At 41.2% G+C, this 22,598-nt stretch overlaps 1 protein-coding gene and 1 long non-coding RNA gene across 5 annotated transcripts in view; one reads left to right on the top strand and one right to left on the bottom strand.

The window, feature by feature from the left end:
- LOC130174775 (uncharacterized) overlaps positions 1-12,099 on the bottom strand; it is a 56,505-nt gene extending 44,406 nt beyond the window's left edge. For all 4 annotated transcript variants that reach the window (XR_008828628.1, XR_008828629.1, XR_008828626.1 and 1 more), the window contains exons 1-3: positions 11,395-12,099; positions 10,053-10,133; positions 311-445 (exon numbers count right to left, since the gene is read on the bottom strand). This is a non-coding gene — a long non-coding RNA (uncharacterized LOC130174775). The remainder of the gene's footprint in view (positions 1-310; positions 446-10,052; positions 10,134-11,394) is intronic.
- On the top strand, positions 7,392-20,121 carry calcoco1a (calcium binding and coiled-coil domain 1a). Its single transcript, XM_056384973.1, has 15 exons — positions 7,392-7,571; positions 8,795-8,959; positions 9,155-9,257; positions 12,110-12,312; positions 12,508-12,720; positions 13,011-13,159; positions 13,268-13,337; positions 13,450-13,605; positions 14,038-14,292; positions 14,495-14,620; positions 14,762-14,857; positions 15,742-15,829; positions 16,013-16,260; positions 16,596-16,687; positions 17,984-20,121. Exons 2-15 carry the CDS (start codon positions 8,828-8,830, stop codon positions 18,009-18,011), a joined length of 1,959 nt encoding a protein of 652 aa, XP_056240948.1. The 5' UTR covers positions 7,392-7,571; positions 8,795-8,827; the 3' UTR covers positions 18,012-20,121.
- The last annotated feature ends 2,477 nt before the right edge of the window (positions 20,122-22,598 follow it).

Genomic DNA, 22,598 nt, shown 5'->3' with positions numbered 1-22,598 from the left:
GCATGCTGGATGATTTTGTGAAGAAATGGTAAAGATATAGCATGAGAGCTGATTGTCACTCTCAGGTCAAAACAGGTTTAGATAATTGCAGTGAAGTTAAGTTAGGTGAGCTTTACTGGCAGTGAACACCTGAACACCTGCGCACAAACTGCCTTGTTCAGTATATGTGTGTGGGTGGGTGTGTGTGTGGGTGGGTGTGTGGGTGTGTGTGTGTGTGTGTGTGTGTGTGTGTGTGTGTGTGTGTGTGTGTGTCTGCACATGTTGATGCAAGTAAGAGGTTTTCAGTGTACTGGGAGCCTGCTGGACTTACTGGGCTGCAGTGGAAGTGTGGCCACTGCAGGTTTTCCTCCCTCCCTGGTCAGATTTACAGCCAGTACAGGCTCCCAGTTAGCCTTCTCTTCTCCACTGATGAGCCTGGCAGATCCCAGACAGATGCCCTGGGGGACTGGAGTGTGACAGGGAATGGGGGAGGGGAGCAAAGAGAGGGAGAGAAAAGGAGAGAGAGAGATGTGAAGAGTAGAGAGGAGAGAGAAGGAGAGAGAACCAGTCTGATGAGATCAGTGATTCATAGACACCCAGGAGGACACACCCTGGAATGGGGTAATACCACACATGTTTTAACTAGGCTGGCCCATAATTCATTAGGGTTACCAAGGCTGCAAGGAGCACCTTAGCAGAGAGGCCCCAGAAATCATCTCTGCATGTTGTTAGATGCAGGCCATATAGGGAGGGAGATTAATATTCAAGGCTACAGTGTGCTCACCCTTAGTGGAGAGTACCAATCTGTTGAGGAGAAAAACAGCACATTTGATGTCTGCATATTTCCACATCAAGTCACAGGTTGTTCAGAATTTTCCACACCCCTTTTTCCTTGGTACTGTGTCTGCATCTGAGGGTGTCAGTGGAAATTTTATGACATGAAATATGTAACTGCAAGAAGTGCAGCGCCAATGTGCTCAAATACAGCCATCTTCCCAGTACAGTGCTAACCTCTTCCAGAATACAGATTGTACCTTATGCTTCATTACAAGAGATAAACATACTAATCACTGTTCACTATATGAAAAAGCAGGCTGGTCCTCACTAGCAATAAGAAGAGCATTCACACTATCATCTTTGTTTATAAAGGCCTTCTAATAAAGGTGCCTTCAATAACATCTCTTTTCAAATTTAAAGCTACCAGACCAGATATATTTAATAATATTCTCCCTATCAATAGAATAAATTAGGCCTCTCTCTCTCTCTCTCTCTCTCTCTCTCCCCAACCCAACCGATCGAGGCAGATGGCCTCCGACCCCGACTCCGGTTCTGCTCAAGGTTTCTGCCTCTTAAAGGGAAGTTTTTCCTTGCCACTGTCACCTAGCGCTTGCTCTTGGTGGGAATTGTTGGGTCTCTGTAAATAGAGAAGGTCTAGACCTGCTCTATTTGGTAAGTGCCTTGAGATAACGTATGTTGTGAATTGGCGCTATACACATAAAAATTGACTTGACTTAACAACAAGGGATTTAAAAACATTTCATTCCACTGTGGCATTTTAAATTTTTCATTTGGGATATGTTGGGAATGTTTCTGTTGCTGATAACGTGTGTCCTCTCCCTTTGCTTATTTCTTCTGATGTCTGACTCAGGTCCTTCTTGCAAATGAAATGTTGATCTCATAGAGAATACTCGATTAAATAAAATATACATGTCTGCTTAAGTGTATTCATGAGTAAAACTTTGTATTTCCTCACCTAAATTCAGAGTGTCTGAGACACTGCACTTCCACAACACTCACTGGAAATCTTTTCCCATGAGGCCCAAAACAGCCATCAGCTCAGCCTTCACTGTAGAGCTTAATTGCTCTGATTATTCCCAGTAAGTGCTGTTGCTTTCTCTGTCTTGAGTTTTATAGGGGTGCAATGAACAGGTATGATTTGATTGTGGCTTTGGAGGGCAGATACAGCTCATGTTGTTTCAATTAAATTTGGAGCATTTTTGTAGTACGCTTTGGTTGACTGAGTCACATTCCTTATTACCATTTTCTGAAAGCACGGCAGGATTATGCACAGGAGACCAGAGGTTGATGATAGTGAACAAGGCCATTACACCCTTACTCAGCACCTGGGAGGTCCTGTATGACTATACTGCACTGAGGTTTATCATCACCTTGTTTCCTAACACAGCACGGACCTGTTGACATCATACTGTGAAATTCTGGACATATGTGAAGTATTGAAAGAAATACAGAACTAACAGGTAACAACATGACCTCAGTGCAGTAAAAAAAAACTCTTCATCATCTAAATAGAATTTAATAGAAGCCTATTAATCACATAATGTAAAACATGGTCCCTTCTAAAAGGCCACAAACTGAGTTATCCATTGAAAAATGGTCTCTTTCTGATTAAGCAATCACATTGCAAGCATAGGCTGCCCAGATTTCATAAATCACTTCAAACATACATGGCATTTGATTAGAACCCATTAGCAATGAGCAACAGTGTGTGTATGATGTGCATGTGGGGAGGCATGTGCATGCGTCTCATCTCACATTTTCCATGGTCTGCTCTTTAGGATGTTCCTCATTAGTGTGAATATTAATGCGACCAGAAAGGGGGGAGGAGGGGAAGAAAAATGTAAAAGGAATTTGGAAGAGCTTTTTAAAGGGGCCATTTCATCAGAATCGTTATTTTTTTGCGGTTCTCTGAAGGCTCGTAACCGGCGGTCTATGAAGAGAGACATGCCGCAGTGGGGCTTAATTTAAAACCTGAAAGGTCACTGCACTAAGAAAGGTCCTCAGCTCAGCCAAAAATATAAAATGAGGAGGAGAAAAAGAAAGCAGTGGGGGAGGAGGAGTGGGCCAAGAAATAGAGCAGAATGAAAGGAGATCAGAGGATGCCGATTGGGAAGGGGGGACCCAGGCTGGAGGAAACACGTTCAAGTAATTTGGAAAGACAGTGTTATGGAAGAGAGTACAAAAATTGAAAAACACTGAAGAAAGAAGAAAACAGAGAGGATAATGAAATGAGTTGCAATCGAGCTGGAGCGGGCCTAGCATTAAAACAGATGCAAGAGGTTTTTTGTTTACTTTAATGGTGTTTTTGCAAGTAATTTGTTATAATGGCCTACAATTTCAGGGAAAAACACTCTGTCCATACACAGTGAAGGATTGCCAATCTGTCCAACAATCTGTGTTGGCAGGGACACAACCCTCCCCAAGCCTTTGCTGAATTGGGCTCCCCGCGCTTGATACTGGACCAGAGTGCTAATGGTCAGAGACACCGCAGTTCTCCCGAGATCAGTCTGTCTGTAAGTGATGATGACATTTCATTTGGCTGAGAAATGCATGTCATGAGTTGGACTTGGCCTTGTTAACAATAGTAAACAGTTTGGCAATAAAGTTGCCCTCCCCCAACTCTACCTTACATTCCACAAACTAACATCCCAGCCTTCAATCACTTGTTTATCTATCAGCTCACTTTAATTGTCCACTGGGTTTTTGACTGCACCACATTACATAAAAGTACGCAGGAGCCTCATGGCAGCAGCACGACAGCCTCTGATGTAAAGCCTCACGCTTTGTACAGATAAGACGGGTTCAATTTTAATGTTGCTAGCACACCGAGACGCACCAGGCTCACTTGTAAAACAGAATGCCCTGTTCGCTTGTAAACGCAGCAGCCCAAGAGGAGGAAAGAGATGGGGGTTGGGCAGGCTGAGGTGGGGCTGAATTAAAAGGAGAGGAATTCCACTTGTCCAGTTCCTGCAATCCATTCAGTGGATCAATTTCTTCTCTCAAATTCCCAATCCATTCCCCATCTCTTTTAAAAACTAATACCCAATTCCAATCACAACTGCAGTAAAGCATATCTTGTAAAAGGTCATAGTGTGACCTCTGAGTTCTCTCAATTGGATGCTGGTTGGCCCACTTTCCTTTGAAATACTGCACAGCCCGATATAAAAATGGCCCTGTACACAATCACATCACCAGTGGGACCTCCATCCATCCCATCAGTAGGTGTTCATTTTGATGTGAAGTGTCACAGCACAGAGGGTTTAACAAGATACTGGTTGCCTGTGTTGAGGGAAACAGGAACCAGAACTCGAACATAAACTAGAGCATGGGGCCCAGGAAAAATTTTGGGATAGGTGTATCTGTGTGTCCATGTGTGCTTGCCATAGGCAGCATGCCGGCATATAACAGAGCATCTCTCCTGCAGCCAGCCAAGGGAACTGATCAGATGGACGATCAAACACTAATCATTCCCTCACGGCCCATACCGAGTAAAGCTGTCATTAATTTTGCGGAATTACATCAAATCTGAGACATTCTTTATGTGGCCCACGGCCTGTAGACAGTTATACGACAGGGACTGCTGCGCTAAGCAGATGGGGCAGCTTGGCCGTGCATACTAAATACTACCGTCCCCCATTTCTCCATCTCCGCCCTCCCAACACTCTGCCCTCCTTCCAGGCACTCTGCTCCCGCTCCCTCTTTCTTTGTTTTCTACCCTTCTAATGCCTTTCCTTCACTGTATGGTCACAGCCATCACTTATTACATCACTCATCCCACAGTGATGGGCAATATTTAAATCAAAAATGCTCATGGCGCTTTTCTACTTGGATAGAAAATAAAATGCATTGACTTGTATTCTAAGAGCTCTATTCTGACACAAGGTACATCACACATTAATTTAGTATGATGAGGAAATAAATTGTTTACTGACATAAATCTTTAATGTTTGTCTCTTGGATGTTGACAACTCTAACAGTTTACTTGCCTACGCACAACAGAAGGTCATAATCCCATTTGAGGTTTCCTTGGCAACTGATTACTGCTGAAGGCAAGCTGCAATTTATGACTAGTGACACATACCTGCCATTCCCTTTGAATGAGACATGTGGTAAGCTATATTCAGACAGACCACCTCAGGTAATAAAACTGCAGTAGCACTCAGGGGCTATACCATTTTCTTATATTGAGAGGAATTCCAAGCCAGGCTGCTAGAAATCAGCAGACGACAGGGATTAAATTTGTGTGGAATAGTTCTACAACCCATAAATAAACAGCACGCTGAGGCTTTTGTGCCAGAGTAGTTGATAGTGTTTTTTTTACCTAATGCTTAAAAGTGTTGATATCTGTGCAGTTTACACTTCCCTCAGAAAAAAGTATAAAGTCAGACGGTTTGTGTGTGTGTAGTTGTTGGGAGTGGGGGGGTTATGACAGACAGAGGACCCATAACAGCAGGCAGCCAGGTCAAGATCAAGCAGTTTCATGGACAATCCACTTTCAGTCTAGTCTCTATTAGGGTGAAGCCTCACATTCCTACTGCACAGCCATCTTCTATCTTCAAACAACAGTGACGCTTCAAAGTCAAGGCTATCTGAGGTGTGCCATGATGTTTTCTGAAATAGCAGTGCCACAAAACACCAACCAATTAGCAAAACAGGTACAAAGCCAGTAGGAGACAGAGTATCGGACTAATTCATACAAAGGTATTTTATATTCATGCATATCTGGCTTTTCATACTGGTTAATTGAAATTATGATAAAAACAAAGCAGAAGCAAGACACCCATTTTGAATCTACTACAGTAGCGACAAATCAAATTAAGAATTTGAACCTTTTTTATATCTGAATTTTTTAATATTTTAGCCTAAAGCACACATGTAAACAGTAGCTACTAAATAAGCTAGTCTTTGCAGTACAACCTATTTAATTATCCCACTGCATAGAGAGCCACTACTTCCAGCACCACTTTGCTCACACAAGCTCAGCACACTATTAATCCACTTAAACACAATTTATAGGGTCTCAACATCGACTGTCCGTCGGCATAAAATTACATGAAGCGTCCTTATAGTGTCTTCAACAGACTAAATTAGCCAAACTGGACTTACTAATTGAGGAGGAGTAAAGTACTGTGTGACTGGATTGACTCGCAGATATAAATAAGCAGGGTATAGGCAGTATGAGAACATCAATAACTGTAATAATATAGGATGAACATTATTTAAAATGCAGTTGCTGAGGCATGATAACCTTAAATCTTAACTTTCATTTCCACTTCTATGGACTTGGTTTTTGCTTTTTTGTAGTTGTGGGCAGCCAACTGCATTGTGCTGAGTGTATTGCAAGGAGTTTTTTTTATTCCCTTAAAATCATCGTTTTTAATCCTGATTTGAATTTAAAATCAATTCAGATCAAGTTCCCTTTTAATTACAAAGTCAATATTCAAGTAAGTATTTTATTTAAAAATTCACAATTAGGCATTTTGATCCAAATTAACAAATTAGTGTAATACACTCCACCTCCACAACCTTACAGCGATGTTCTCCTTATCCTGAGGCATTGTCATCAGCCAGTCATATACTTGCTGTTCTGTTGTAATATTTCCAGGACTTTAATTGCACCAGCCTTGATTATTGAAAAGTTGCAGGGTATGTTGGTTTTAAGGAATTTTCATTTCTCCATTTCATATATCATGCCACAGCCTAATTAAATGGTATGTTTCCTTTATCTAATTCCTACATTATGTAAAACAGACTCAGATTACTTCACAAGGCCATGGGACAGTTTCAGGAAGCTAAAGAGCATGCACTGTGTGTTTTAGAGGTTTTAGGGATATGGTCTGCATGTGGCAACCTGAATGCAAGGCAATGGGTTTTCAAGATGGTATACTGCCATCTGCTGTCCGGCGCCATAACATCATCATGTTGGTTTATTTGCACCCCCACGTTATGAGGCACAGTAAGATAACTAAGATAAAAGATAAGATAGGTCAACTCAGCAAAACCAACTTAATTGAGATATTTTCTGATTAGAAAAAAATGTAGATGAAGAACTGTAAAATGCAGATTTTGTGTAGGTTACAGAGAACCAATGGTATTTTATTGTCCTTCAAATTAAACAGCCTTCATAGTGTACATTCCTACCATCTAAATTGCATGGAATATAATGCATAGGCTAACCATAACGTTGACAACAACAAAGCAGTCACAATGCAGACATCTGCTAGAGATTCCCTGGAGACTATGACAGGAACGGTTGCAAAATAAAAAGAAATCACAACAGCAAGTGAACACGGGTCAAACTGCTCTCTCCCACTCTGCACGCATCCGTTTCGCTATCGTGCCCGCTGATCGTTGTTTTCCTCATCGCACACAAGGGATACTGATTTCAACTGGTTCGTCTTCATAACACTGTCAGACAACCAGTGGCCCTCTGTGCTTTGACATCCGATGAGAAAAGCAACGGCGGCCGACGACAAGCGTCATATTACGTCCAGTGCGACCTCTGCTTCTCCGCTTTGAGCATGGGGATTGTAGTTCAAAGTGCAGGTTTTCAGCGTTGTTTCAAGGACGCATCGAACAACAGCTCCCACAATTCCTCAGTGGAAGTGAGGCTGTCATGCTTATGTTTTGCTTTGGTTTTTTGTTATTGTTTCGGGTTAGTGGAGCAACCGAGCCCGAGGAGTAAAGCACGGCTGTATCGCTCATGTTTTTGTCGTTTTCTCGCAGGCTGTCATTCCAGTATCTGATAGAGAGACTGCTCGCTTAGACTGTTAACAGAGAGGTGCTATATAAAGGTAAGCGAGACAGCAGTGACGGTAGAGATAATGTGCGCAGATGTCTTTTGTATTTCACAAAGACGTTATTGTCTCCCGTCACGTGCACGCGCATCGTATTAACTAATTGGACAATGATAATTAACCATTATGGGTTCAAGTCTACCTGTAATGGCGTAGATTACACAATTGTCTTCCTAAACTTGCATCGACGTGCATGGCACCTCGTTTTGTCGACATGTGCTACTGTTGGGCCTCAAGCCTCATGCTGAGTAATGTGAACCCTCGCAGAGCTACTGTATATTTTCGTCACTGATCTGTGGTTTAAGTCGGCATCTGTAAACTGTTCTGAAATATTTAGACTAGAGAAGTTTCTTCTTTCATTCCCCTAAAATTGCTTTAGTAAAATAGAAAACTCTAATCCTCTATAAATATATAGGATTATGACTGTAAAAGAGGAGAGAAAATCTGATAAAGTCACAGTTAATCTATAACTGCAGCACATGTGCAGTGTGAAAAGAACTGGGCTTTTAGATTTCTCTCTAAGTGTTTTTCCCTTGCACATTTTGTCATATTAGTCTGTTGATAATCTCTGCTGCACCATTACTGTTTCCTTTGCCCTGGGTTGCTGTTTGCATGTGTGTCTGGGGGAAAATTTGAATTTCTGCCATGCCAGGGTACATTCAACATAGTAAGGTACACATGACCTATACTGGAATTCATATCCCACACAATGCTAAATGAATAAATAATGCTTTCTGTATGTTAAGCATGTCTGCAAGTGGTGTGTTTAACTGCAAACAGGAATTCCTTCAAATTCATGGAGAGTATTTGCCAATGGAATTTGAGCCCCTACACGCTGGAGGCCCAAGATACCTTGTCCTGCATGTTTACACGTGACGGTGTACAATACCAAATGATTCTGAGGATGACTGAAATAGCCTTAGTGACAAACATGTTATATGTTATGTTTCTCAAAGGCCATGCTGTCACTGAGGTTTAGTTCCGGTGTCCATTCCTCAAGTGTGCGCTCAGTCAGGATATCTTCTTACACTAAATAAATACTTGCAGACTGCAAGCTCTCTCTTGTTTGTTCTTCAGCAGTCACCTCTTACCTACTTCACAATTAGCTCATCTAACCATGCATGTCAATTTCTGCCTTGAACTTAGTATCTCCATCAAAAAAAAAAAAAGTAGTAAAAAAAGTTTCAACACAAATTTGAACATTGTGTTTTTTCCTGTAGGTGCAAAATAGCCTGCCTTTGTTTTGTGTTGCCATGGACAAGGCTTGGCGGGTGGAGTTTAGAAATGTGGGCTGCAGTTACTTCCCTCAGAGCAGAGTCGATTGCCACTACACACTGAGTTCTTGGCACAGCTGGGCCAGTAATGACTGGATAGGGCTCTTCAAGGTATTGTTAACCCCATGACTGTCACAAATAAGTGAATAAAGACATATATATATATATATATATATATATATATATATATATTATATATATATATATATATATATATATATACACACATATATATACACACATATATATACACATATATATACACACAGCTGCAAAATAACATAGTGGGAATGTTTTCTTCCACAGGTGGGATGGTCATCAGTGAAGGACTACCACACATTCGTTTGGGCACTAGCCCCGGCTGACTATCAAGAGGGCATAGATGTCAACTGCTCTGTGCATTTCCAGGGTACTGTTGCCCTTGTTCTCTTGACTGCATTTTATTTCCCATAATTAGCCAGAATCTATACAGTACAGTGCTTAGATCCGCACATAAAACCTTCAGCAGGAGATTGATGTTTCTGTAAATTGAATTGCTCTGTTGTACAAAGGGCTTGCGACTGTAGAAAATGTTAGTCATTTCTACGTTTAGGGTATTTCCGTAGATGTAAAAGGGAGAATATCCTGTGCAGAAGACAAACATCCCTATTGGCTTGGTCTAACACAGACACAGTCTGTGTCATGGTTTGAATAAATTTCTTTAGTAAGCAGGAGGTTGAGTAATGAGGATGACAAAGACAATGGCTCAAAGCCTGCTCTGACTACCACTACTCACTGGCAAATACAGTGCTCACTCTGTCCTGCCTGTCAGTGGCAGCTGATAAGCCTGATTCAGTGTGAGGGGCACGTGTGCAGCAGGTGTGGCACTGACCCCTGGTGGAATGATTTATCACTAACTTAAGCATACTGTCAATGTCATTCTTCATTGGAAGAATAGCAGTGGAAAGAAAGTCTAAAAAACTGCTGATGGTCCCTTATCACCAGCGATGCAGTGATTTAAAAAGACCGTTGCTTGCACTGTGACCTAAGCTAGTGCTATAAGTTACAATACAGCTCATAAACTTTGCTGTATGTCATTCTTCCTGTCTGTTTTCCATCTTACCCCTTTACTGCACATGTGTTGTGAAACAGAAATTTGAAGTAAATCATTCTACACATGAAGCTATGGCCTGTGTGAGATAAGGATAATATTAGATTAGCTTACTTTATGGGCTGGGTGAAGTCATGGACTGTGGCTAGCTGCTTCCTGGTCACAGGGGGGAGCAGGAGACAACTTCATATATTCCTGTATGTTTTATTAGAGGGGGATAAAAAAATAAAAAAAAGAAATGAAATGGAGAATCAAGAATGTGCAGATATGGACAAATATGGGAACTAATAAATAAACTACAATTAAGTTGCAAGGTTATGCTAATAACACAACTAGTCAGAAACCAATCAACCAGTTAAGATATATGAAAAAGCACTGCTTTGCCTAATAGTGTGTTCTGATACAGCTTATGCATAAAAATATTCAAACTGCCTCCTCAGATTTTAATAAAATTTTCAACCATGCTTCCTCCCTCATTGAAAAATCCAGAATCTATGAATATGCAATTATTTTTCATTTCAAAAGTTAAACTACTGTCTGAAAGACCTAAAATTACTGAAAGCCCATTCTCAATGCATAGGCACTGCAGGCTTCAGGTTTCCACATTAACTCATACTAGACGATAGTGTGACTATTTTGACTTCAGTGTGCGTTTTTTTGCAACACTATTAAAATTTGGCTCTTAACTACTAACATAAACGACCGCGGAGGCTTTCAATAAATGTAATGGTGTACAAGTAAAGTATAACGTTCAGCCTCTCTAACTTACGTAATAGTCGCCAAAAGGTTGCTATCCGTCGGCCATCCGTCCTTCACAATAAGAGTTCAAGCTCCACTAGATCCAATGAAGGCTCCTTAACTCCAATTTAGCTGCGTATACCACCACCTGCTTTGCTTCTAACGTTATATTAGCTATTGCTATGTTACGTTCATCACTGTGGTTTCTACAGTAGCTATTTGACATGTTTGGAAAGCATGAGCTTTGCACAAACACTGGAGGAGCCGACAAACCGCTTATCAGGCATATTTTGTGTTCGAAAAATTCGAAATTGTGATGCGAAATGAACAGTTAGCTTGCTGTAGCTAGCCCCACTGACGCTAAACAACTGGACTCAGTGGCCGTGTTTACCTGTCCTCAGTGTAGTTACTGGTTTCACAAACTTTCTGAACAAAACCCAGGTAATTCTTGGATGTATTGGTGATCTCTAACAAAGTACAACATGTGAATGAGTCAAATTCGGAGCCACCGAAAGGCGTGTTTTTCCGCTTTAATTAGGCGGAAGTTAACTTTAACTGTTTTCACCTGCCTCAGTTCATTTGTATGCTAAATTATGCTAAACAGGTCCGACAGAGATAAAACTGTTGATAATAATCTCTTCTAACCTCCAGTAAAAGAGCAAACAAGCGTAACTCAGAAAACACGAGTTTCTTTGAGCACTGCAGACAAAGCACTTACCTTGAGACAGCTCCAACCTTTAGCAACACTTAGTAGTAGTAGTAGTAGTAGTTGTTGTTGTTGTTGTTGTTGTTGTTGTTAGTTTGTTGTGATACACGACCATTGGAGCGACCCGCCTATTTCAGGTACTCTGTGCTCATTAACAACCGTAACTAACTCGAGGCAAGCTGGACTTGATATATCAGGATGAAAAAATGTCTATTCCAGGCCGGTGTAAAGTTATAAAATTCTAAGGAGTGTTATTTCCTAAAGTAATGACGACCATTATAAAATCCAAGATGGCGCCTAATTTCTGTCTCGCACACCTGCGCTAAACGATATTGGTGCTGCCTCCGGTGGCCGGGAGTTGTATTGCAACACGCCTCTTAAAAATCAGTGTTACTGCAATATAAAATAAAATAGATGTTGAATGTTAAACCGTCTGTAAATGTTGCTTTATTTATCACAGCAGCACAGCCATATAATGTAAAATAAATGTGTTTATAGCCTCATATTTTATAAATACCATAATACTGTCTGTCTCATTAAGATTTATAGTGTCCTTAAAAGGTGATTAGCTCCTCCAAATTCAGAGGTAGTTAAGTTGCACCTACTTTCCATATAAGCATAATGGGAAGATAGCTCTAAATGACAGCAGGGCTACTCTGAAACACAATTATTCTCTGCAAATTAACTTGTATAATGTATCTCTCATCTTGTTTCCACCACTTTTTAGCATCCTACCTACCCAAGCCCAGCTCCCAAGAGTATGAGTTTGTATATGTCGATGCTAAGGGGGAAGTCTGCTCCCGCAGCTCCAAATTTACTTTCTGTGCACCAAAGCCACTGGAGGATCTGGTGACCCTTGAGGAGGAGCCCCATGGAGAGGAAGGAGGCACAGGCATGCTGCTGGTAGTACCCAGGGCTGAACTGCTGCAGGTGAGCATAAAAAATGTAGAAAATATTGACTAGATAAGGTAGTGAGGGAGAGTATGTTTCCTGTTTTGCAAAAATTGAGTGCTGATAAAACACATATGCTGGGAGACCGATACTGTTATTTACTGTTAGCACACAAAGATTGGAGCGCAATGATGATTCCCCATCTGCTGGCTGCTTCTTCCCATCTCTTTACAGAGTCGACTGCAGGAATGTCTGCGAGAGCGGGCCGAGCTGCTGCAGGTGCAGGAGGTGGCAAACAGGCAAAGGGAGAAAGAGAAGGAGGAGTACAAGAGGGCAAGAGAGGCCTGGGACAGACAACGCAAAGAGCTGGAAAGTGATATCGACAGGCTGCAGGAAGAGCTGAAGCAGAGTCGAGAGAAGATCAAGGAGATAGAGAGGAAGCAGAAGGTGGTGTATAGAGCTAAGCAAATGAAAAGCAAGATCATTTGATTAGGACCAGTTTGAGTGTTCCCATTTCCATATTTTCCTCTTTATCCATGCCCTCATTCTCCAATGAAAAGCACAAGTCTCTGCTTAAACAATCTCCTCTCAAGTTTATTATAATAATTTTAAGTAACAGCAATTTAGGAAAATATCTGAATTATTATATTAAGATAGTTTATTATTAAATTAGTTTAGCCTATGTCATGATAAAGTAGAATTTGTTATAAAAATTCAAAATGTTTCTGGTCCGTTAGGCGGAGCAGGCTTTAGGAGAATCACTTGCCCAGGAGAGAAGTGCTTTATTGGGTGCGAGGGAGGCAAGTGAAGAGCGAATCAAAGAGCTGGAGGAGGACATCAAAACCCTGACACAGAGAACTGTGGAAAGAGAGACAGAGTTGGAAAGGTCTGAAATGTGCTTTTTTCTCTTGACCTTTTCTCCTTCTCCTTCTTTTAGTGTTACACTGGTCTCATGAATACTTTTGATTGTCAGTAACTAAATCTGTGTGTGCAGGATGAAGGAGAGAGCAAAGAGGGCAGGAGCTCAGAGGAAAGAAGAGGAGAGTGAGAGAAAGAGCCTGCAGGTACTTACAAGGCAGAACTTGCCGTACATCATAATAAAACCTCTATCTCTGTTGTTCTTTTTTCCTTCATCACCTTCTCTTTTTCCCCATCTGCGTCATTTGTTTCTTTTAGACCAAGCTGGAACAGACAGAAGCTGAGCTCAGAAGTCTGTCAAAGGAGTTCCAGGGTCTGAGGAACTCCCTGGCTCAGAGAGACACCAGTGTCCTTCAGCTCCAAAACACAATCACCACACTCACCCAGAAACTCACCACTGCCCACAGGAAAGAGGTCCGACATTTCTTTGGGATTCAGAGCTGATGTATTTGAAAGGAGGGTTGAGATTAACAAATGTCTTGATAGTTAAAGCTGGACTTTGCCTGCTAGAGGCTTCAAATGTGTGATGTACTGTAACTATTGGCACAGTTTTATTTTTAACAAAGAACACTGATGTTCAGGAGACATTTTGTGTTTGTAATCTGAGTTTTCAATACACCACCTATTTAAACAATTTATCAGAATTTGTTTCTACAATCTCTGCTGATGCATGGATGTATTTCTTCATAGATATGCTTCCTAGTGTAGTTTTTTAAGAAGAGTTTTATGTCAGCACACCCCAAAACTGTGCTAGAATCAACTTTGGCATTTCAAATTCAGTGACTGGCATCATGTAGCAGATCACCTATGTAGTCAACACAAGCTTTCTTGTCCTTTAATGGCCAGACGGAGAGCGAGGCAGCACTGAAGGAGATGCGGAGCCTGCGGGAGCGTCTGAACTCGAGTGAGCGTGCTGCAGAGGGCTTGAAGAGTGATCTAAGTGCCATGGTAGCCCAGAGGGATCACGGGCAGGCCGAACTCCATCAAGCTCGTCTGCAGGCTGCCCAACTCACCCTTCAGCTTGCAGATTCCAGTCTGGCCCTTAGAGAGGGAAGAGCCCACTGGGCTCAGGAGAGGCAGAATCTGCAGCGCACTGCTGAGGTACTGCATCGCTGCAGAACATAGAATCTGAAGTGGAGAATTTAGAAAATTTTATATATATATATTTATTTATATATGTTTGTGTGTGTGTGTGTGTGTGTGTGTGTGTTTGTTTGTGTGTTTGTGTGTGTTTGTGTGTGTGTGTGTGTGTGTGTGTGTGTGTGTGTGTGTGTGTGCGCGCGTGTGTGTGTCATCCTGACAGAGGGACCACGAGTATCTGGAGAAACTCAACACAGAGATGCAGAGGATGGAGGAGAGGTTGCAGGAGGAGAGGATGGAGAGAGTGAAGCTGGAGGTTGAGCTGGGAAGAGAAAAGGATTGCAACCGGGTGAAAAAGACTGTGTTATTTTACATGCATTTGGCAGATGCTTTTGTCAAAAGTGTGCTCAAACCTGGCGTCATTAAAATTTGATGAGAGAATTTGTTAGATTGTTCTAATTTACTGGGGCCTGCTGTCTTATGATATCAGGTTCAGCTGAGTGAAACCCGCAGGGAGCTCCAGGAGCTGAAGGCCAGCTTAAGGGTTGCCCAGAAAGAGAAGGAGCAGCTACTCGCAGAGAAGCAGGTCAGAAACACGGTTTGATTCTCAGGGGATAACTTGAATCTGTGCAGACAAAGAGTTTTTTGAGTTGGTTTATTCATGTGTAAATACTGACTGTGTGTGGTGTCACGGGTACTGGCTTTGTAACCCGTTCATTATCAGCTGATAAGGTCTCAAGGCTAATGAATGGCTTGTATGGATTAACAAGTAAATTGTCACTGTCTTATCTTAATAAGCTCCCAACTGCAGCACTTCACTCATTATCAGCTTCAAATTTAGTACAAGTTTAGTTACAATTTGTACCACTGTCAAGATCCAGTGAATATTTTTTGTTTTCCAAAAAGCTTGGTATTAATAATATATTAATATCCTAATGCTTACTGATGTAACATACAGTATAGACAAGTATACTGGTATTATGAATGTCCCAGGTGTTAGGAATCTTCTTTCTGTTGTTGTCTTCTTAGTTGTTATTGTGCAATATAAATTGTTTATAGTGCAATATAAATCAGTGGGTTTCAGGGCAGTCAGTGCTGCCACTGTTAAAATGCCTGCAGAGTTTTTGTTGGCTAACCACCACCGCATTTGCCCGGAACTGGCAGTGGAGTAGATGGTCAGCATTTTTAAAATCAGTGTCCAGCTTAGTTTTAACATCTGCCATATGGGAGAATAGCAGCCAATCTGTGGCACATCATAAATCAAACAAATGTTTATATGTTTATTCTACAGAGATAACAATCTTTATGGAATAACAAATGTTGTGTTTTTGTATTTACTGTGTAACCATTTTATGCAGTTTTGGCTTGAGGAAGTTGGATATCATGAGGGTTATAAGGGTGATTGTTGTTGGAGCCATGATGAAAGTACTGCCCTGGTGTGTGATATGATGGCTGTATTTTCCACTACAGGAGTTGATGGAGTACATCTGTCAGCTGGAGCAGAAGATGGGAACAGAGGCCAGTGCCAAGTGGAGCGCTGCCCTGATCGTCTCTACAGGTGAATGGAGCCACACATTAATCTACTGTATGCCCTGCAGATGTGAACAATAAAAGTGTTAACTATCATTCAACAGCAACACTAAATATTGTTCAGAATGGCCTGTGTTGGGGGGCAACAGGAGCAGTGCTTTGACGAAAAGTGAACACTTTTTCTTTGCTTTTCTTTGTTTCTATCTGGCAGGGCGGCCTGACAGTGTGTTGTCTGACTCTGAGGACGAAAACCCAGAGGCCCTGCAGCCCCTCCGTCCACCAAGACCTCTGGGACACTACAGCCTGTGTGAGCAGGGCCAGCCTGACTCCTTGCTTCTTGCCACCCCTCCTCCGTCCCCGAGGGAGATGGAGAGGAGCGCAGTGGTCATCAACCAGCCAGCCCCACTCTCCTCACCACACCAGGCCGGCGCTGAAACTCTTGCACACAGCTCAGATTCGGTGAGAAACACTATCTGAGCCGTTCAGCGTCACCATAGTATAATTATATGCGATACTGAAAATGAGCTATGTCTTCATGCTGATAGCCAAGCACGCCAATTAAACATTGGCAGTGGATCATTTGGTATACACATTATCTCATTTGCAATTAGGCTGCTAGCCTGCAAGTTATTAGACTGTAATAGCTGCTGGATAGATATGTGTTAAGTGTGTGTGTGTGTGTGTGTGTGTGTGTGTGTGTGTGTGTGTGTGTGTGTGTGTGTGTGTGCGCACGCGTGTGTGTGTGCGTGTGTGTGTGTGCGTGCGTGCGTGCGTGTGTGTTCCTGTCTGTTTAGGAGGAGGAATCTGATCCACTTCAGTGCGGAAGGCACAGCTCTGGAGAAGAAACGGCACTTTTGCTGCCTGAGCACACGGACACTGTTCTCAGGTACAATCTCCCGCCTCAAACACACATGACTGTTTCATCAGTGGTAGAAAGTAACTAAGAACATTTACTCAAGTACAGTACAACAATTTTGAGGTACTCTAGTTTTAATTGAATATTTCCATTTCATGCTATTTGATACTTCTACACCACTAAATTTACATTTCTTCTTTTCTACCACTTTAATCCTCTCGCAACCCCTCAGATTTATCGGTGGTGGGGCCTGAGCTAAACCTACCTATGAATAATGTAGTTTAAACCAGCTCCACCTTGAGCAGCTACAACAGTGAAATGCTACTTACATATTGTTGCGTCAGTATTAGCAATATAATAATTTAATATATATATATATAATAATATATCAGCCAGAGGGAACAAGTATTTTTACCTTTGATGCTCAAGTATATTTTGGTGGTTGTATTGGCACTTTTACCTAAGTGAAGGATACTTTAAAAGGCAGAAATGCATGTGAACGGACGCATGGACAAACTACTTACTGACGCATATTTCCCACATTGAGTGACAATAAGACAATCACAACAAATTGATCACAGTTGAAGATTTAATGTTCAAAAATGGAGATTTGCATTACTGACTGCATATTGAAATGAATATTTCAAACAAGCCAACAAATTTCTACCTGTCACGTTGGCTGGTTTTAAACTCCAGTAATGCATTATATTTTATGAGCTCATGACTTGATTTGTGCGTACAGCCTTACTCTGCAAAGTAATTAGTGAACACAGCCACCAGATAAATGCAGTGGAGTAAAAAGTATGATATTGCTCCCTGAAATGTAGAAAAGTAAAAGCAAAATGAAGTACTTGTACTTCAAAATTGTCCCTAAACATAGCATCTAAGCAAAAGTTACTTTCCACCTCTGGTCTTACACAGAAATGGTTCACACATACACAATTAATTCAAAGCTTGCTAAAGCACACAGACACATGCGACCAGTTATTTATGGTGACAGGGTGAGTATGGCTGGAAGATGGAAGTTTTGAATATGTGGTCGTAAAAGAAGTTGAGTCAGGGTGAGACGGGGGAGACGGTCTGAGACAGAGCCGGGGCGTGGGAGGGGCAAGATGGGAGGACAAGGGGACAGATAAGTTGACAGCAAGCCGTAGCAATGATTTACCTGAGGGGTGTACCGCAGTCACGGGCCAATTTTCAGCATCATTAAAGCCCTCGCTCTCCCACTCACCCACTCCTTCAGTCTAACATCCTCTTTCAACCAGAATGTGTGTTTCTTTCAAGTTTTTCACACACACACACTCTCTGTTTTGTGTCTTCCTCCAGTGATCTGGCCGACACCTCGCTATGGTAAGCAGTGGACAGTCCAGCCGCGGCCACAGAGAGTGATCAAAAAGAGGAGAAGGGGGGACTTTGTGTTGTTCCACATTACTTCCACTAACAAGCACATATACAGCTCACTCACTACACAGACAAATTATTAATATGCAATTTACATCGTATCTGCCCTGAACCTTGGTTTTCCCCTCCTAGACTGTTATTACCCTCACTGTTTTGTAGTTAGGAATGACATAATACTTATGGTGGCAGGTCAACACCGTGTTTATGACTGACATACGACTGTTGCATAGTTTGATACGACGGGCTTTTAGGCATGGGCTCTAGCATTTGAGAGTTTGCAGGCTGTAGCAGAATGATTTCTGTTGAATCATTGCTATGTCAAGAGCTTTACGATGGATGCTATGTCGTTTTTATGACATTTGTGATTAGGAGTCATGACAGGCAACGTAATTATGATGTTTTGTGCCGGCCTGGCTCCACTGAAAATCATGGCAAAACTCTCCTCCAGCATTAAATTCTACCCAGCAGCTTTGAACACTATTCATGGCAGCATAAAGTAAAGATACAGCATCATGCTAAAATTATATTGCAGTAATGTAGGTCTATGACATCATATTTCTCCTCCATTTACTCAGAACTAAGATTTGATATGCACTTTCTTGTACGCATTAGCAGTTGATTGTCATGCAGTTGCAGTTCAGGAGATTTAGTGATACAGAGGCGCTCTATTTGAAATAGAGAGCTTATTGAACAGATTGTGTTTAAAGTCTATCAAGATAGATGCCAGATGCAACTTTCTACTTCAGCGACTTCATATCTTCATTATTATAAAATTAATGCTCATAAGCTTTTCGCTATAAATCAGCTGCAGTTTTTACTTGTTAATTAATGATCCTGGATTTTACATTTCATAATTATTAAAATGAAATGCAAATTTACTAGCTGGTCATTTGGATATTTAGTCTTTAGTCAGTCTTTATTACAGTTTATATTGTACAGGAATCTTAATTCACAGTCATGCAGTTCTAAATTTGTGCCTAAAATAATGAAATAAGAGTCAAAGAATATCTTCTTCATAGATCTTGACATCATCACATGGTGTTGGTATTTCCCCCTAGTCCTATGGTAATATACTGTCTAATAAAATTGCTGACTACCTTTTAATCAATACTGTATGCATTTTTCATGATTTCCTATTTATAATTAACTTGAGTTATGCTGCAAAGAAACTATATTCAGGTTTAGTTTGAAATAGGTGTTTGGATTTCACACAACTGTTTGTGCAATGTGTGACAAAATTTTCCATGCTTGGCTAAGAAAATTTGCTAGACACTTTGATGCTTGATTCTATCTGCTGTATTTGCACCATATTTTTATTATAGAAGAGTTTTTAGATGAAAAGTTGATATATGGATACTTAACGATATGTCAGTTGTGTCCTTTTAATCATTATCTTAATCATTACCATTGTGTGTTGTGTTTACGTATATTTTATCGACACTGTGTTTTTATTTTCTGCTTTCAGATACTCACTTTGAGTCTTTTATTAGATTTAATATTTGAGTTGTACTGTTGCAAGATATTGGTGCTAATGAAAGGGAGTGATACCAGCAGGCTGAGTTTAAGGCAGGGGTGAAGATCTGCAAAAGAAATGAATTTTAATGTTTAAACAGCTTCAGAAGGAACAGGATTATTAAGGTAGATATGAAAAGAGTAAATGTCTGTCCACCTCTCATTTCCTTTGTCTTACTAGGTATTCTGGTGTTGCAGTACATGTCGATTCTCCATATATAGTCTTTTGAGGAGTCTGGTATGCTTTCCCAGAATAAAGCACACACTACATGTATTCTCCATAGTCCTTGTTTGTGGTTGTGATCTGACTTTATGTCTTAGGGAAGTCTTTTTTGTTTTGTTTTGTTTGTCGTTCCGCTGAGAGCTCCAATACAAGTGCTCCTCATCAGGACACCGTCTCACATTGCAATAAAGCTCCAGTGGTTATGGTTTGTTTTGAAGTTTTTTGTGTGAAGGTTATCCCACATGTACACCACCGTGTATTTTCTTATCAGTCATTCTAACAGGGTTTGGGTGGGTTCTGTATAATAAAACGGTTTATGTATCCATTATTGGGTCTAATGTGTCTTTTTCTGGCCAAAGATCATAGCAATATTTAGATCCTCACATGATATTTCACTGGTAATTAACTATGCCATTTCTTTTCACACAGCTTTATAGCCTATATTCCCTTTTGGCTCATTGCCTGTTTCAGATACATTTCTCATTCTGGATTTTCTCTCTGCTCACCTTTGGCTCTCCCTCAGTCCCCCCTCAGGGCTGACCTCCTCATCATCTTCAGCCTTGTGTCTCCCCACTCCTCCAACAGTCTCCTGCTCCCTCTTTTAAGCTCTCCTTCTGCCCCTCTACCACACTCCCTCCATCTTAAGTCTGGGGTGACGATAGCTAATTATAAAATCAATGATGCCGGGCTGCCTAGTTTACAGCTCCCTCTAAAACCTTAACTGGGAAATCACTGTGGGATTGATGGCTCCCTCACTCTTTATCTCTTTTAATTAGAAATGTAAAAGATATGAAGACCCAGAGGCCAGAACACATCTCCTAGTTTTTATGACCCCGATGCCTGCCTTCCCCAGCCCTCGCTCCCCTTTCCCAAATCATCCCTTCCTCTACCTGGCCTTGTTTATCTCCTCTGCCTCCCTGCTGGCACACCCTCCATTCTCACTCTTGTCACAGATACCTTCACCCATTTCTTCATCTCTTTCTCCAATGCCCTTTCTTTAAGATCGCCCGCCCGCCTCTCTGCTCGCACAGGGGAAGGTGTGAAATTTATGGTCTTTGCACTTGAAAACGTTTCTCACCTTCCCCTCACCTCTCCTCTCTTCCCTTGACTGATTCCCAACCCTCCATGGATTCACTGCATATGTAACAAATGACAAGCATGTCCTTTTTGTCTGTTCTGACCCAAGCAGGAGACACACTGTAAATGATGTGGTATTTCACATTATGACCCTGCTCCCAATTCTATGCATGCAGCATATGACATATACGCTCTCTGTCTTGTATATAGCTTCAGGTCCACACAGAGGGACCCTCCTGTTTTTTATCACATCAAATCCAGCTTACATCCACCTCTGCTTTCTGCCTTTATCGCACCCTGAGCCCAGGCCCTTCCTCCCTCACTGCTGCCAGGAGCACTTGGGTTCACTGAGCTTTATCCTCCCGATCACTCTCTGAGGAGCAGCAGCCTCTGCTGCTCCTCATTATCTCTCCCGTGTGTTGACTGAGGATCCAATGCAGTTTACTCATGTTCATAGCAAACTGTGCAGTTTGTGCAGCATGGTCTCTCTCTGGGTTTAAATATTCAAATGAATTTCTTTGGTATCCTGCAGTCATGACCTACTTTTATGGATTCTTTACTATTTTTTGTGAATAATTGATGTCCTGTGGCTGCAAGAAAATTACACGGGAGATTTTTTACCCTTTATTAATTCATCGTACACTTATTCCATTTTTTCCAGGGGCCTTTCTTCACACATTTTCAACCTTTTTTCATTTCCAGTGAAACCTCCCTACCTCAAGTAATTAGTTAATCAAATATCACTGATCTGGAAGGATGAGTGCGGAGAAATCTTTCCCGGCTCCTTTAAATTCCCCCGAGCACACCCAAACCCTCCCATGGGTTCCCATGGCAACACCTTCCAGGGGCTCAGTATATGAGCCCGTTTGATTGTTCCTTGTAAAATAGTGTATAATGTATGGACCTTATTTTAATTCCACTCTGGCGTTATTGATCTGTCTTTAATGACAGTTAATTAAAGCAATCATATAATTGATAGAATCTCATCTCTGTTTATCACCCTCCTCTGATTCTCTCTCTCTCTCTCTGTCTCTCTATTAATAAAATCAAGGTGAGGCATTAGTATCCCACACTGGTACACTGAAAAAAGACAGATGTTTACTATCACTCGCCCTTTACTAAGAGGGTTCCTGTTCTTTATCAGGATATCAAGAGAAGCTGATCACATCAGTGGCAGTGGGGTATCCATGGCAGGGGTAATAAAAACTGTGACAGATGTATATGTGGTATATGTGGTTTGCACAATGTTGAGATATTCTGAAAAATTTGTTGACTTTGAGTTTGAGGCCCTGCTGTCCTTTCATTTCACAGGTCATTACCAAAACAGATTCAGTTTTGGATGAAGGATGCTGTCTCACACAAGATCAAATATCACATAAGTCCAACAAAATCTGAGACCATGTTGGACTATGTGCTGACTGTTTAGCTGGAAGCACCATTTTCATTTTCCCTGGCACACCTCTAATATGGACATGAGTAAAATCTAGAGCTGCAACTAACGTTTATTTTCATTAATGATTGATGATTATTTTTCAATTAATCCATTTTTTAAGTCAGTGAAATGTAAAAGAAATTATTTAAAAAATGGCCATTACAAAATTATGCCACAAAAATAGTCAGTTTTTAATTCACCAGTCAAATAACTAACCACTTCAGCTCTATTAATACCTGATGAATTCGATCTAATGTATCTAAAAAAATTGAGATAACATTATTACAATCTAATCT

The sequence above is a fragment of the Seriola aureovittata genome, chromosome 9 (genome assembly GCF_021018895.1).
Source record: "Seriola aureovittata isolate HTS-2021-v1 ecotype China chromosome 9, ASM2101889v1, whole genome shotgun sequence".
In the NCBI taxonomy this organism is placed as follows: Eukaryota; Metazoa; Chordata; class Actinopteri; order Carangiformes; family Carangidae; genus Seriola; species Seriola aureovittata.
Note: the sequence above shows the minus strand (reverse complement) of the source record. Positions and strands in the feature narration are given on the sequence as shown.

Coding starts and splice junctions, on each gene's coding strand:
- calcoco1a (XM_056384973.1), top strand. CDS start 8,828: ATGGACAAGGCTTGGCGGGTGGAGTTTAGAAATGTGGGCTGCAGTTAC. Junction 9,258..12,109: donor CTGCTCTGTGCATTTCCAGG/GTACTGTTGCCC, acceptor ACCACTTTTTAG/CATCCTACCTACCCAAGCCC. Junction 13,606..14,037: donor CCACTGCCCACAGGAAAGAG/GTCCGACATTTC, acceptor TTTAATGGCCAG/ACGGAGAGCGAGGCAGCACT.